This window comes from Oreochromis aureus, linkage group 14 (genome assembly GCF_013358895.1).
Source record: "Oreochromis aureus strain Israel breed Guangdong linkage group 14, ZZ_aureus, whole genome shotgun sequence".
NCBI classification, from domain to species: domain Eukaryota; kingdom Metazoa; phylum Chordata; class Actinopteri; order Cichliformes; family Cichlidae; genus Oreochromis; species Oreochromis aureus.
This window is the reverse complement of record NC_052955.1, coordinates 423483-440216: the sequence shown is the minus strand read 5'-3', so window position 1 is coordinate 440216 and position 16734 is coordinate 423483. Positions and strand designations below refer to the sequence as shown.

Sequence of the window (16734 nt, the reverse complement as noted above, 5' to 3'; positions counted from 1 at the left end):
TCTGAATTATTACTTCACGTCTATCGAGGGCAGAAAAATCATTTTGAAGCTGGAGCAGCAACTCCAATAAAAGCTCGTCAGTCAAAGGAGGAGTTTTATTCAACACACTGAAACACAGCAAAGTCATTTTTTCACAGATGAAACAGAAACTAAACGTTTATTAGAGCTGCTTTCATCTGATTCTTCTTCTGTCAATGACTGAGCTCAAGGTCTGTTTGATTTTGGCAGCTGAACTTAAATCACCACGACCAGGTGAGACGCCAGGTGAGAGCCAAAGTCCATTTAAAAGAGCTGTCATTTTAAGTCCTGAGGCTGGAGATGCTGTCAGGGCCCAGCTGCTCTTGAACTTTGTTTTAGATTTCAACCCGAGACATGCGGGGGCGTCAGGTGAGTGTGCGAGGTGGTTTTGCAGCAGAAACCAAACATTTTCTGTGTCGCTGACTTTAACAGGGGATAAAAACCAGAAACTCCAAAGGAACAAACCAGCCAATCAGTGCCGGCTTCGGGAGGCGGATGGACATACTCCATAAACACAATTTGATGTTGATGTGCCGGACGCAGTCGCGGAGGGTGGTGTCAGCGGAAATTACCAGGTTTTCCTGCTGGCCTGTTTCCGTGTCACTGTGCCGTGAACTCGTGCGTCCATGGGAACGCGTCTGCCTGCTTCCTGTTCTTGCTGGCAGAATCGCGCGAGTCGTGCTCGCCGTCTCCACAGCGGTGTTTCTTGAGCTGGCGTGAGTCGGAGAAGCCCCGCCCACAGCGCTTGCACGAGTACAGCTTGACGCCGGTGTGGATCTGCATGTGAGACTTCAGCTGGTTGGACTGGCGAAACTTCCGGCCACACACGGCGCACTCGTACGGCTTCTCGCCGGTGTGCACCAGCAGGTGGCGGTGGTAGTTCTGTGGCGTCCTGAACTCTTTGCCGCAGTGCTCGCAGCGGTGAGGTTTGACGCCTGTGTGCAGCAGCTCGTGCTGCTTCAGCTGCGATGTCAGCAGGAAGCCTTTGTGACAGACAGCGCAGACGTGCGGCCGGTCGCCGCTGTGCTGCCTCAGGTGGTACAGGTACAGGTGACGCAGGTGGAAGGCTTTCCCACACGTGTCGCAGGTGAACTCTTTGTTTTGGGCGTGGCTCTTCTCGTGCGTGCGCAGCGAGCTGCTGCTGCTGAAGCTCTTTGGACAGACTTTACAGCTGAACGGTTTGACTCCGGAGGACCGCCGCCTGCCCGCCTCCCTGCAGGACTTTCCCCGATCGCCACCGCTGCCGTGAACCAGCTGCTGGTGCTTCTGCAGCTGGCAGTTGTAGAAGAACGTCTTTCCGCACAGGTCGCACATGAACGGCTTTGCCACGCCGTGAACCAGCATGTGAGTCTTCAGAGCCCAGGTCCCCGTGAAGCCCTCGCCACACTGATCACACCTGAGGAAGGAAGGACAGGTGAGGAAGAGTCAGAGGTTAAAGAAGATGCAACTCACAGAAATCAACATGATCTTGATGTTTTGAGTGATCAGCACACCAACACAAAAACAGCGTTCACCATCTGCGCCGAGTGCTCGCTCACAGGGTCGTCTGTAGTTCTGTAGGGTTTTTACTGTACAGTATTAAGCACTGCGAAGTTGGCGCCATATAAATAAACTTGAACTGAATGAACGGACCAGGAAAGTTGACGCTGGTATTTCTTTTGTCTGCCTGCAACACCATGCCGCACTCTGCTGGTGGTTCACTGGTGGATGTCAGCAAACAACTACGCCTCTGCTTCATGTTTGACGTCACACTGAAGCACTCATGAAATCCACGATCACCTTATTTAATCAGTTCACCTGCAGTCGCATGAGTCTAGTCTTCCTGTTAGGGACTGCGCTGATGCCGTTTACCTGTACACCTCACTCAGGTATGTTAAGAGAGACAGGCAAGCGTTTCACCCAAGGGTCAGAGTAGTGCTGGGCGATATATCGATTTTTAAAAAAATATCGATATATTTTTATACGAGATATAAGATGTGACAATATCCTTTATATCGATATAGTCTATGTTACGTTATAATTATAGTTGCGGAGCCGCAAATTTGCCTCTCTTTTGTCCACTTTTGTCTCTATGCAACGTTACTCGACCTCGCCTCTCCTTCACTGAACACAACTCCCCCTCCTCCCCATCGCTTCACCTGCAGGCAGCGACAAGATGGACACGGCAAATCTCCGTTAATGAGTTACTGCGCATCGCCCCGTGCGTGGGGCTGGACGGTGTCAACGTGTTAACGAGCTAACCACGCTAACAAGCTAGCCACGCTAACGCCATGCACGGCCTGAAATCCTTTCATTTTCTCAAAAGTTGACTGCGCGCCTTTTGTATGAATTCTGGTTGTGCTTGATGACCGCGAAACGATTTTATGTGATACACAGCGCTCAGCAATCTGTCAATAAATGTTTTAGTTCGACTTTGCTAAGCTACGGAGCTGCACCGCTTGATGGATTGTCGGAGCATTACGGCTACCGAGGAGCCTCGGAGTGATACGTACTGTGCGTCAACGTAATATTACCGTACAGTGTGTGTATAAGGACCATAAATGGCTCCTGTTCAGAGACATGGTTCTGAAGCGGATTTCAAACTCCAGGCTGTCAGTCACGCAGTAGAAGTTGGGAACAGAGCAGCTGTGAAATCTGTCTTTGTTATTATGCTCAGCGCCTGTTAGTTTACATTTTGACTGCACAATTGTGAGCTCTTTGTTATGCACAAAACGACATAGTTTTCTTTTATTTATAGAGCATCATTATTTAATAAATGCTCATAATTTATTTTGAGTAGTTTTTTCATGTACATCTATGCTGTATGTTAATAAAAGTGCCTGTGTGACATCTGGGACACAGCTTTGACTAAGAACTCTCTTTTGTTCTTACTTTATGGCTTTAAAAAAATATCGAGATATATATCTTATATCGCCATCCAGCTAAAAAATATCGAGATATGAATTTTGGGTCATATCGCCCAGCTCTAGGTCAGAGTGCATCCTGGAGCAGCGTGTGTGTGTGTGTGTGTGTGTGCGACCCTTGATCGTTCAGGTGTGTTTTTTTTGTCAGATGTTGTGTGTTGAGCCAATAAAAAGCAGAGATTTCTGTCAAATACCGAAATGGACTTGCTGAGACCCGCAAAATACTCGTTATAGTTCGGGGCCTTGTACCTGAAAGGCTTCTCCCCGCTGTGTAGCCTCAGGTGTCTCTGGAAGTTGTATTTGAGGCCGAAGCTCAGGCCACAGGTGGGACAGGTAAAGGGTTTCTCTCCTGAGTGGACCACGCGGTGCTGCAGCAGCCCCATCCGGCACTTGAATGCCTTGTCGCACTCGTCGCACTTGTACGGGCGTTCCTCGGAGTGCGACCTCTTGTGCACGCGCAGGTTGCTGGCAGTGGAGAAGCTCTTGGCGCAGGTCTGGCAGGAGTACGGCCGTGCCCCGGTGTGCACGGTCTGGTGCTCTCGCAGGCTCTTCTTGCGCGTGAAGCTCTTTCCGCAGACGTCACACATGAAGGGCTTGACTTTGGCGTGCGACACCTCGTGGTATCGCAGTGCCCCACTGGAGGTAAAGGTGCGGTCGCATGCGTAGCACTTGAGCGGCGTTTTCTCAAGCCGGTGACAGGCCTGGTGCGCTCGAAGCTGACGTGGCAGCCTGAACTTCCTGTCGCATTGGTCACAGCGCAGTAGCTTGTCTGGGTCGCTCTCCTGCGCCTCGCGGAGACGGTGGGCAAGCAGGTGGCGCTGCAGTGTTTGCGCTTTGTAGAAACCTTTGTCGCAGGAGCTGCAGGGGAACGGTTTCAGGTGGCACGCGGCATGCTTCAGCAGCTGGTGCTTCTGATGGAAGCCTTTGTCACACAGCTCACAGAAAAACCTCTTCTCCTTGTACAGCTCCCTCCTCCGCCTCCTCTCCTGCTCCTTCTGCTGCTCCTCGCTCACACCTGAACAATAAGACAGACAGGAAGTCAGAGATGCTCCTGCAGGTTCGACAAACAGAAGCGACTGATTAATGGACCATCAGCTGTTCTGAAGGACAACATCATCAAGATCCTCACGTACTAGGTCTTGAATAATCGGGCCCCATCTCATCTTAATGTATCGTATCATCCCATTAGAGCACGTCACTCTCACACCGCAGGCTTACCTGTGGTTCGTACAGTATTTAAAAGTAGATGGGAGGCAGAGCTCTCACTTGTCGGACCCCCGGGCACCTGCTGATCATCATGTTTCTGTCCTACAGGTTCAGACTTCGTCTCTGCTGCCTGGAAAACACGACGAGAGATAAGCATGGTATTATTGATCACCACATACAGAACCATCAACCAATCAATCAACCAGTTTGAAGCAGCTGTCGTCACTCACAGCGTCACACTGCTCTTCATGGGGTTCATCACCTGGAAGCTCAGCGGCCGGCTGATCCTCACAGTCAGGAAGTGATGTCACATCTGCGGGCTGGATCACATCATGTGACACCAGAGGATCTGCAGAGAAGTGCGTCATGTCTAAAACGCCCACAGCACCATTCTGCAGTGCAGTCAGACTGCTTTGGCCTGTGACTGGTGCGTGCACCGGCGGGCTGAGGATGACCACAGCCACAGCAGCGGTGGCAGCAGCTGATTGGTCATCCAGAGACAGGGTGGGTGCATCTGCAGGAGAAACCAAATGAGTTTCCTGTGAGACTTTAACCCAGGGTTTTGAGCTCAATGACTGTTTGACCTTTGACCCTGGGTCTCACCTGCCGGGCTGAACTTCACTGGCGGTTTGGCTGTCCTCGAAGCGCCGGGTATTTTTTCGAGGCAACTCAGTTCTGCCCTGAGAGCTTCATTTTCCGCCTCTACGCTCGCATACAGCTCCCTGAAGACTCTGCAGATTTTACGGGCCGCTTCTCTGGCCACGCCCCCCAGCACGGTGGACAGGTGAGCCTGCAGCACAGACGCATGGGTTACATGACAGATGCACAGGTGGAACAGGTAAAACATGTGGTCTGAGGACCCGAGCGTAACTGATTTCTGATTACACAACCTGTAGACAGGCCCCGCCCACATTCACCTGAGGAGTTCACCGTCATGCTGACTCTCTCAGAGACTGACTGCTGTTCACAGTGAGTGTTCTCCATGACGTGCAGCATGTTTTCAGTGCAAATGCCTGACTGACTGTCGGCCTGTGGCATGAACACCGACACCCCCGGAGTGCTGAGACAAACTTCTCAGTGAAACCATCCAACCTGACTTGGACGAGTTTGCCTACACGGCGAACCGCTCCACTGAGGACGGCGTTTCCACAGCTCTTCACAATCACCTGCACGCTCACAGTCATGTGATGATGTCATTCACAGGTTTTAGCTGTGCATGCAATACACACGGTGGTTAGTGAGCTGAGCACTCTGGGCCACGGTTCCTCTCTGCTTTTATTTATCTTTTTATTCCGTGGACAGTTGGTGCATGCACAATGACAACAAAAGGCATTTCCATTCTATTATGGACTTCGTAACGGGTCAAAACGTCAGAGTGGGCAAACACGCCTCCACCACGCCATCCTAAACACAGGTTCCCCCAAAGCTGTGTGCTGAACCCAGTGACTGCAGCCCCAGCTGCATCTCAACTTCCAAGTTTACAGATGACACCATGATCCTTGGCCTCATTTCTAATGAGGATGGTTAGTGAGGCTGTACCTTAAAGGTTTAGGTGCTGCTGTTTTCTCCTCTGTTGATGCCGGTTAACCTTAAGCTTCTGTTTAGGTTAAGTAGAGGATGATGACTGCGAACATACCCGTTTATGTACAGCCTAACCTTTGGTCATGTGAGCAGTTACAGCTACACCATGCACGTGCACCACACTTCTGGACAAACCTGGAGGCATGCGCACCTCAGAGCTGCATACACCTGGGTCAAAGATCAAACACCTGCCTCCAGGCGTCTCCTGCGTGTCAGTGGGCGGGGCCAATACGTGGGGAAGATCGGCCGCTTTTACCTTTGATCCCTTATTTTCTGCAGGATGTTTTTAACGCGAAACCGGAAGTGACGGCGGATTTTGCTCTCACATAATCTTCACCTGAGCTCCTCACCTGGCCGAGCTCCGCTCGCGCGCCCTCCCTTTCTAACTCGTGCACGGCGCTCCCCACGGCTACCTCCATGATCAGCTCCACCTGCGAAGAGAACGTGCTCAGGGCTGCCATGTTGTCTTTGTCCCGTGCCGGTCCGCGCGCACACATTATCGGAGGCTCGGAGGAACCGACCGAGGAGGGTTCGGGTCAGCCGGTCCGGGTCAGAGGTCAGACGAATACACTCTCCGCGGGATGATTCCCCGCTCTCTTTGCAGCCAACATGGCGGTCTGACGCGATGGTTACTTCCGGGTCAGAAGGCGAATCTCTCTTCTTTTCCTTCTTCGTGGTAGTACCACCACATGCTGGAGGAAAGGTGAAGCGCTCAACAAATTAACTGAGCGTACGCACCCAGAGTGTCTGAGGAGACGTCATCAGAAAAATGAGAAAATTAGAAAAAAATCATATCCAATTCATCCTAACATAAAGAGGTCAATTCTAAAACGTCAGATGAAATTTATCCAAATAACGATGTTATCAGGTTATCATACTGAACTTTATTTATGAACATCAGTCCAACAATGATTAAAGAAACATATGTCCACAAGGTTGAGCCTGAAAGATTATACAAAAAAAACCTGTTACAGTGTGACAAAGGTCAACACAAAAGGTGAAGAGATAATGACAAGTCCTTTACTGTATGTCAAAAGAAGAAAAGTAGAATAAAATAGAGCTGCCCCTTATTATCATACACATGTACAATGAAAATGTGAGTCATGTTAACATAAACTAAACCTATTAAATAGAGCATCTAATTTAAGGCTTTCTTGTCATCTGCAAGTTTCAGTGTTTTAATCGGGAGTTTTTCATTCAGCCATCTGTTCATACACAGTTAAGCTTCACAGCATCTACATTTATAGATAAAAAGATATCCCTCATAACAGCACTGTCCTGAAAACAGAATGCAGATTTTATTATCAATAACTATCCCGACGGTTGAGTTGCCCTGGACTGCATGCAGCTCCACGTGTCGTTCCAAAAAGTTTAACCCATTTACAGTGAAAAAACACGTGATGCAGGCTTTCAGTGTCGTTTTCACAGAATACACACGTATTCAGATTAAATTTCAATCTTATAAAGATCTTATTTATTATTTTGACGTTTACTTCTTTTACTTTAGGAGGAAGGGGAAGAGAAATATATTTTCTTTATATAACCTTAATCTCCTCATTCTTAAATTCTTTAAGAATATAACTGGGTTAGGACAAAATAGTTCTAATCGCCTTGTTTGTGTCACAAAAGTCAGTTCCTGCTCTGCGGAGCCGTGTCAGTCCAGAGGAAACCTTAGAGAGCATAATATCTTCTTTATCTTTGATCTCAAAGGGACACTTTTATAGTTCCATCAACTGTTACCTGTGAACAGGTAACAGTTCACAGACCTGTTACCTGTGAACTTCTCACAGGTAACAGGTCACACCCTCCTCATCCGTAAAATGGGCTACAAGCCAAATCCCTTTGGATCATTCATCCGCAGATTATTTTACCCAGTCGATGTACCTGTTGTTGTATTGTGAGGAGTAAAGTTATATTTGTATATTCATTTCCATTAAAGAGGCATCTGCTTATGGAAATCTGAGAGTTTAACTGGTAATGAGCTGCAGTCAAAATCACAGTGAAGTGAAATGAGTGAATGAGGAAAATGCTGAAAAAAAACCTGTCTCCCCATTGGTCATTCCAAAATGTGACATCCTAATATGTCGCTCAAACTCCGAATGTTTAATGAGCCAAACAACATTTTTAAGTTTAACATAGGAGTTAAGTACCAGAAAAAAAACCCTAAGCCACGTAAAAAATAGTAAAGAACTGAAACGAAAAACTTACGGCTAGATCAGTGACAGGTGACGTTTAACAGAACTCTGTTGGCCCAGTAATAACTTTCTTAAACAAAATTGTTCATCTGTCATCACCTCAGACCATCTCCAACCGTTTCCCAGCCTGCCTCGCTTGTTCAGTGTGAGGCCACAGCCTCCTCCTGGTCCTCCCAGTCCTCCCACAGCAGCACATCAGCAAAGTGGAACCTCCCACTCTTACCGACAGCTAAGTCAACGCTAAATCTCTTCTTTCACATGTCTCCAGAATAATGATATGTTTCTGTGCACCACATCCATAGCTTCCTCCGTCTTTGCCCCCATATCAGGTGCAATTTCAGAAAGTATTCAAAGGAAGAGGTTATCAAATGAAAAATGAGACAGGAGATGAAGAAGGTTTGCAGGAGTACTAAGAGGCTAGGTGTGCAGATAAGAGAGAGGTGGCAAATTAGAACGAAAAGGCTTATAGTGAGCTGTATGTGAGGCTGGACACTAACGAGATGAGAACTTGTATCGATCGGCAGAGATGGAGCTGAGAGGATGTGGAGGATGGATGAGTTCAGGCAGGAGGGAAGAAGAAGACCTCAGAGAGAGCTCATGGATGTAGTGAAAGAGAACATGCAGAGGGTTGGTGAGAAAGACGAGGATGATCCATTGTGGCAACCTGTAAAGGGAGCAGCTGAAAGAAAAAGAGGAAGCTTTGTGTCCCAAACTGTGAGGGTGTCTGTCCAGAAGATCGTCTGAGATACTGAAGCGTCACACTCTCTGGTCTTGGGTAAAAGGTCACTCAGAGGTGCACTTTCATTCCGGGACTTGTTTTAATTATCACCTTTTAAATTCTTATTGCTGATGCTGTATTTTTTCTTATTTGCATTTAAGGTGAGCTGGTGTTGTGGTGCTGGAACCACAGTTTCCCTCAGGCGACCTCCCCAAGAGAGAACTAAAGTTCTGCTGGATACCAGAGGGAGATATATTTCTGTCTGTAACACGCTGGACATATTTTTGCTAAGTTTATTTAAAATCAGAATCACAGTTTAAGAGAAATCTCACGTCTGAAAACAGACAGTCACTAATGTTTTACTCAGCATTCTTTGCTTTGACCCAGTAAAACCATGAATCTGAATCCACAGTGGTAAACTATTTGACTCCAGTTTAATGATAAAAATGGCAAAAGTGTGTTCATTAAAAATCTGATTTATTTTCATCACAGTGTCACAACAGTCAATAAAAATAAACACAGGCTCTGAACTCGTTCACCTGGACCCTGATCCAGGAAGCGGCTTCAGCAAACTCTGAACTTTCTGTTCCAGATGATTCGAGCTGGTCCAATCAGCTCTGAGTATGTTCAGCCTGACAGACCAGGGCAAAGCGTCAACAAAGAGCGCTCTGTCATCGTCACAAACTGAATAAAGTTTGATTCAGATCAGCTGAATCGTGATGTGACCTTTGACCTTAAATCCAACGATCGGAGCCAGTTTGCCGACAGCATCTGTTATAGAGCTGTCTGCACGCCGCTCAGAAATGGTCAAACATTTCAGGAGGAGACGTTTAAATGGGGAACACAGATCCAACACAGAGCCGAACCGAACCTCAGTCTGATCCGGTCTGAATCCGTGCACCTGATCCAATTTGGATCCATCCTGCAGAGTGAGTGCTGTGGAATCCCTGCTGTCTGGCATACCCACTGAGAATGTGTTAAGGTCAGAGGTCACAGTGAAAAATAAGTGTTTGTACGAACTTCGCTCTGATCTCTGACAGCTACTCTACGAAATGGAAGGTCAGTCAGATGGTTGGGCTGCAGGACTCGAGGCGGAGTCAGAGAGAACACCTGCCAGTGAAAAGGTGAAGTTCACAGAGTCTGTTGCCACAGTAACGGACTCAGAGTTTAACTGCCTTTCAGGAGTTTTAACTGAAGCTGCTTTCTGGAACAGGACCCTGATTCAGTGCCAGCACTCCGCTCAGTCACACAGACACCTGCCCACAGGTGTAGCACACGAATGAGGGTGAAACAGTGCCATCATGTGGACAAAATGAGTCTTCACTGACCTGATTGTCATGTGACTGACCTTTACATCCCGACACAGGGCTTCATCCCGAGCCTTAAACCAGGCGTAGTTCGAAGAATAAAATATTTTAGTTTTTCATGTTGCATGGAGGAGTCATGTGACACTCACAGGTCATGTGACTGTTCCCTCAGTGCAGTGGTCAACATGACATTACATGTATGTAATTACCTTACATACAGTACCGTCATCTTTCAGTGATACAGTAATGATGAACTGATTACATGTTGGTCCCTCTCTCTGACCAGCTGCTGATTTTACAGCCTGTGCTACGGCTGCTCACACTCTGGCACAGAGGAAAGGAGGAAGACAAACTGAGCACGCTCAGTAAGTCTTTGTGGAATGGACATCATCATCATCATCACGTTGTTACCTGGCTGCACAGCTGCGTTCAGCATCATGGGATCGCAGTAGAATCTGTCCTGCACTCTGCTGTGGTTCTGGTGTGTAACGTTCAGTGACACCGAGCGCGGTGGGAACAGATACAATGATTTAAACATTTCACAGATAGTCTGAGGGAACGATCAATCGTATGTTTCACAGACACTGATCCTGTTCATTGATTAATCTTAAAATGTCTCAGGACGAGTTAATAAAGTTTTATTTTAATATCGACTTTTACAAACTGAAGAAGTGCACTTGGTTGATTACAGGAACAAAAAGCATCAAATCGTTAACAAGGACGCTATAGATCACATGATCACACTCTGTATTGATCACATTGAGTGTGAGAGTTTGTGTGCATATCCAAACATGAAATCTCCCCATGGCTTCGAGAACAGCTGCGGACAAGATGGCCAACTTCTGTGGCGGACAGGAAGTCACGTGACCTCAGAAGTGGAAGACACGTGCAGTCGTTTACACGTGGCCGAGCAGGCGGGCGTGCACAACCACGAGGAACAGGCCCTCATAATTCTCTGTCAAACTTTGATGTTTGTAGAATCAGCTGAGGTGGAGACATCACATGACTCGATTATAACCCCCGCCTGAGATGCTCCTCTGTTACAGAAGAGCGAGGTCGCTGATGTCACATGATTTCCTGTCCTCCGTCTGTAGTCAGACTCCACTTGGCTTGAGGCTGATTTACCTTTGTCTGATATCCCATAATGCTTTGCTTCAGTGCTTTGATTTGACATCATGATAATCAATCAGCTCATTCACCAATGATCAATAAACTGCATTCGTCAAGTGAAAGCTTTCTGCAGACCGTCATCATCATCTACTGCCCCCAAAGAAGTGACCTTTGACCCTGACAAAGCTGTCTCTCCCTCTTGTTGATGACAGTCGGGGCAGCTGATGAGAGCAGACGAACAAACAACCTGTCAAAATATTCTCTTTTCAAAATAGCTTTTCTCATCTGAATAAAAGTGTTTTCCGTATAAAACATGGTCACGCGTCCTGACATTTCTTTCACACACAGATGAGCAAGCCTTTAATTTTTAAATATAAAAACACGATTAAGCAACATTTTCAGCCTTTTTTTGTTACACACTTTATAAATGACTTTTTTTCTACACATCTGTCAGACTTAAAAAAAAACATCAGTCTTTTACAGATAGAAAAATAACAAGTAGAAAGACGACAGAAAGCTCTGCTACACCGGAATGACCACGCCCTTCTAGACTCTGATTGGATGGCAGGAGAACACCTGCATGGTGTGTGTGTGTGTGTGTGTGTGTGTGTGTGTGTGTGTGTGTGTGTGGGGGGGGGTCGACTTTAAACTGAGGACATTTCTGGTCCTTTTAATGTGTGCTGTACTGCGTAGGAGGTGACTGCTTATCAGGTACCGGCAAGGTACCTGATAAGCATGTAGGGGCAACTTCCTGCTTAACCCATGCAAGGAAACAGATTGGCTAATCAATATCCAGATCACTGAAAAACCACGCCCCTTTTCTTTGTGAAGACGCTGATTTGGACAGTGCCTTTTCCTGGAGGTCCTAGTTCAGACTCCAGGACTTGTTACATCCTGTCGCGCCGAGGGCTCTGAGTGCGTGTGAACATTACTGCCCTCTGCACAGATTGACTGATTTCTCTGATTATTCTTTTGATGGATCTGGACACATCAGGATATCTGTAGCTTTACTGTGGTATGTTCTTTCTTTAAACGACAAACATACCACAAAGAGGAGCAGGTCCAACTGTCAGTTTTTGTATATAACTGAAGAACATTTGCTCTTTCATGACTGTTAGATTCATTATAACTTGATTTCATGTAAAATGTGAAGATGCTCAGAAGGGCAGAAAGAAGTTTAGTCTGGTGACTTTCAGCAGTGGCTCTGCTCTTGCTCTCGTGAAACAAGGAAGGAAAAGCATCTTTGATCACATTAAAGCATTCAGTGCATTTGGAACCTCATCATGATCATCATCGCTGTGTTTCTCCGTTTTACACAACAGTGTTTTGGGTGTTTCATGGCGCGAGTATTTGTCTTTCAGATGGCGGTGTCCCAGAACACGGTGGCAGCATGGCCGGCGGCAGTGGGCGAGGCCGAGTATGGCGGTGGCTGCTTCCTCTTCCAGCTGGGCAGGATGGGCATACTGTCCTGTTTGCACAGATTCTTATCTGGCCGCTGACGAGCTTTGATCTCTCGACATAAAACTCTCTTTTTCTCAATCATCTCCATCATGGTGGCGTCGCCACATAGCCATGGCATCTGGACACAAAGAACAGCTCGAAATCAACAGACCCATACCTCCCTTCTCACTGCAAACTACACTGAGACACACAACGTTACTGTGACGTTTCACACAACCTGCAGGTTCATTGTCACACTCCTATTCCTAACCTGTTTTCGTTGACCTCGATAAAAATGTCACTGAGGTCAAGGAAAAGAGAAGAGCCGTATGCTGAGGACAGGAACGACCTCACATTTGTTTTTCCTCCATGATGTGACATCGGATGTCTGAAGTGCTCACACTACAGTTTGCAGAAGATGGACTACAAAACCTGCATCTAACAACGTTGTTTTCTGGAGGTAATTTAAACCTGAAAAGTCTGTGAAATATAAGGTTGAAATTTCAACCTTATATTTCACAGACTCTTCTGTGAAATATAATATAACATCCAGGGTCAGATTTACTACCGTCTGCAGCAGCACAAAGCCTTCTTTTGATGTTATAAATGTGCTGGTCAGTTTTAAAGTCTTAAATAATCAGGCCCCATCTTATCTTAATGACCTTGTAGTACCATATCACCCTATTAGAGCACTTCGCTCTGACACTGCAGGCCTACTTGTTGTTCCTAGAGTATTTAAAAGTAGAATGGGAGGCAGAGCCTTCAGTTTTCAGGCCCCTCTTCTGTGGAACCAGCTTCCAGTTTGGATTCAGGAGACAGACACTATCTCTACTTTCAAGATTAGGCTTCGAACTTTATTTTTGCTAAAGCATATAGTTAGGGCTGGACCAGGTCTATTTATTTGTTTGATTATTTATTTAAAATTTAGCACTTTGTAAAAATGTAGTAATTTTTTTTGTGTAAAAATACAGTAAGATACATTTAAAATGAGTCAGCAAAAACACACACACACAAAAATATGAACAACACAAATGTCAAAAACATAAACATATACGAACAGTTCCATACAACAAATAATGAGATTAATGCTGACGAGACTCAAAATCCATTTTTCACATCATGACCAAAGCTGTGAAAGTGTTTACGCTTTTTGAAGCGGTGCTTTGCTCAGGCAGACGACTGCAGGACATTTGTTCAGCACAGGGCACGCCAAATGTTTTCAAGGGTGGCGGATCAGTATTATGTATAATTTTGTATACTAACTGTATATTTGAATACATAACTCTATCACCAAAACATAACTTATCATGTTGACCTGGTACCAGGTACTTTTTTAGCACCTACTCAGCGAGAGTTCTAGGCAATCCGAGGTGATCTGAAAACATGGCGTTAGCCAAAGCGGCCCCTTTAAGCCCTGATTTTAGTGGTGTTTTCAGGGCTGTATCTGTTTCCCTCATTACTGGTGTAAAGTGTGATTTAACTGAGCCCAGTCTGGTTTTCTGTTATCCTTCTGAGACACACTAAGACACACTAAGCACCTCAGAAGGATTAGGAAATTTGGATATAAGTGTCTTGAAGGTATACATTAATTTCCTACAGACCTGGATAACTGAGAACCTACAAGGGAGGCCCGTTCATAGTTTTATGTTTAATTATATGTTCCAGTTGTGCCTTATTTCATTATCAAAATGCTGTGTTTCCTTTTTGGCATTAATGAAATGCACTTCTTCTCTTTTAATATAATTTTATTTGACTGGCATACCACTGATTGGATCATATATTTTAGATACACATGCCATTTTATTTGTAAAATAATTTATTAACAATGTCCTTTAATTTCTTGCCTGTTGTCTAACCCGTTTAAGTTCAAATGAAGAGCACTTCTGTGGTAAATGGACTGGTTCTTATACAGCGCTTTCCTACACTCACTGAGCACTCAAAGCGCTTTGTACAACTCGTGCATTCACCCAATCATACCCATTCACACAAACACTTTATTTAAGATTTTTAGTGCTTCTATCTAACATTCACTCGCAGTCACACTCTGATGGATGCATCAGAGGTCAACATAGGGTTAGTATCTTGCCCAAGGATATTTGGCATGTAGACTGGAGGAGCCTGGGATCGAACCACCAACTTTCCAGTGAGTAGGTGACTCGCTCTACCACCTGAACTACAGCCACCCCTGTGGCTGGTGCGTTTTGTAAGAAGAGTTGACAATTTATGAAAAAGCAAATCATTTTCAGTAGGTTAGGGTTATCAATACGATACAACTACATTAAAGGACATTTCAGGAGAAAGAATAATGGTTACTCCAATACATTCATGATTCAGTTCTCTACAGTATCCTAGGGGCGAGCCATGCTGCAATAGGTGTAGGCTGCGGGGGGATTCCCATGATGCACTGGGTGTTTCTTCTTCACTCACTGTGTGTTTATGCACCTCTCTGCATTTAATGATGAGTTATCATTGTCATGTCTGACTGTGTGGCAGGCGGATGATGGACACAAACGCAGGAACAACATTTGTATCTTTCATGTCACACTGAGGGCCGTGTCAGCACTGCAATGTCAAATTCCTGTGTAATGTATACTTTATTGATCCCCGTGGGAAATCCTCTCTGCATTTAACCCATTCACTCTGTGAAGCAGTGGGCAGCCATTGGGCGCCTGGGAGCAGTGTGTGGGGACGGTACCTTGCTCAGGGGTACCTCAGGGTAGCCCTTCAGTGGATTCGGACCCCGACCCTCCGATCATGGGGCCACTACTCTACCTACTGAGCTATCCCTGCCCTGTATATGATGTATGTATGATCTGTATATGTGGTTTCTGACAATAAAGATGACTTTGACTTGACAAAGGGAGTAAATACTGAACACTGAACACGAAATTACAAACCAAGAGGAGAAAACACACAGCTAACAGGGGACGACATGACAATGAGCAAAGGAAGACAGAGGGCCTGAATCCACATACAGGATGACAGAGGATAGGCTACAGGTAGGAACACGCTGGACCTAATACTGAACACAATGCACGCAGGACAAAACACTATCAAAATAAGACAGGAAACACACAGACAGAGCCTCAGCCTGACACAGTGACCGTGGAGAACAACTAAGCATAGGGAACAGAAGAGGCATGACAGAAGCTATGAATACAAGTATAAGCAGAGGGATCACAACAAGTGATCAACAGACACATAAATGCGGGCTCACAGACCCAGGACCATGACAGTGATGAATTTATGGCTGTAATTCTGCCCTCACTCCCAATGGTTGTGGCAGATCACTGCCCCTGGCTGAGCCTGGTTCTGCCAGAGATTTCTGCCTCTTAAAATGGAGTTTGTCCTTCCCACTGTCGGTGAGTGCTCGCTCATAGCAGGCCGGGCTTTTTCTGTATCATTGCACAGTCTTTACATTACAATTAAAACCGCCTTGACATGACTACTGTTGTGATATATATATATATAAATAAAACAGCAATCAAATTTTATGTCGTTTTGTTTTGTGGTCTCCTTTTTCTGTTTTTTGGGGTTTTTTTGGTCCCTTTTTGTCCAATTCCTCTTTGTTATTTTTGTTGTAATTTTGAGTCTTCGTGGGTTTTTTGGTCTCTTTGTAGTCCCAAACAGTTGTTACTGTTCATCTGGACATAGTGTATTGAGCAGTGTTGGGCAAGTTACTTTGAAAAAGTAATTAATTCCATCAGGAGATGGACCCCAGAAAAGGAGAAAGCTCTGAGAGACTGCTACGACACCACAGACTGGGATGTGCTTCTGAGCCCACATGGTGAGGACATAGACGGGGCGACACACTGTCTGACAGACTACCTCAACTTTTGTGTGGACACGGTCGCCCCTGCTAAGACGGTACGGTGTTATCCTAATAACAAGCCGTGGGTAACACAGGAAGTCAAAGCTGTCCTCAACATGAAGAAGAAGGCTTTCAGGAGCAAAGTGAAGGAGGAGATGAAAGCAGCACAGCAGGAGGTGAAACGCTGCCTGAGGGAAGCAAAGGACACCTACAGGAGGAAGGTGGAGCAGAAGTTGGAGAGGAACAATATGAGGGAGGTCTGGAATGGTGTGAAAACCATCACAGGCCACAACACCAAGAACAGCTCAGTGGGGGGGACTGTGGAGAAGGCAAACGAACTCAACTACTTCTTCAACAGGTTTGACCAGCCCACAACCCCCCCACCCTCACCTTCACCTTTACTACAGAGCCCTCTCCCCACTCTCCTACCTCCCTCGCTTCCCCC

General features: G+C 46.1%; 2 protein-coding genes across 3 annotated transcripts in view; both read right to left on the bottom strand.

The window, feature by feature from the left end:
- Positions 1-77: 77 nt before the first annotated feature.
- On the bottom strand, positions 78-6437 carry LOC116335361 (zinc finger protein 708-like). 2 transcript variants are annotated; one of them, XM_031759036.2, is made up of 6 exons: positions 6059-6437; positions 4731-4917; positions 4358-4641; positions 4188-4257; positions 3171-3936; positions 78-1414 (listed from the first exon to the last, which is right to left on the bottom strand). In XM_031759036.2, the coding sequence occupies exons 1-6, from the start codon at positions 6203-6205 to the stop codon at positions 619-621; spliced, it is 2250 nt and encodes a 749-aa protein (XP_031614896.2). In that variant the 5' UTR covers positions 6206-6437; the 3' UTR covers positions 78-618. The 2 variants fall into 2 exon arrangements, with proteins under 2 accessions (XP_031614896.2, XP_031614895.2); XM_031759035.2 differs by having other exon boundaries at positions 4140-4257; positions 6059-6436.
- A 5532-nt stretch (positions 6438-11969) lies between these two features.
- LOC116318190 (neuronal tyrosine-phosphorylated phosphoinositide-3-kinase adapter 2) overlaps positions 11970-16734 on the bottom strand; it is a 97700-nt gene continuing 92935 nt past the window's right edge. Inside the window, 1 exon segment of the mRNA XM_039622296.1 lies at positions 11970-12617. Within this exon segment, the coding sequence (XP_039478230.1) occupies positions 12396-12617 (222 nt within the window). The 3' untranslated portion in view covers positions 11970-12395.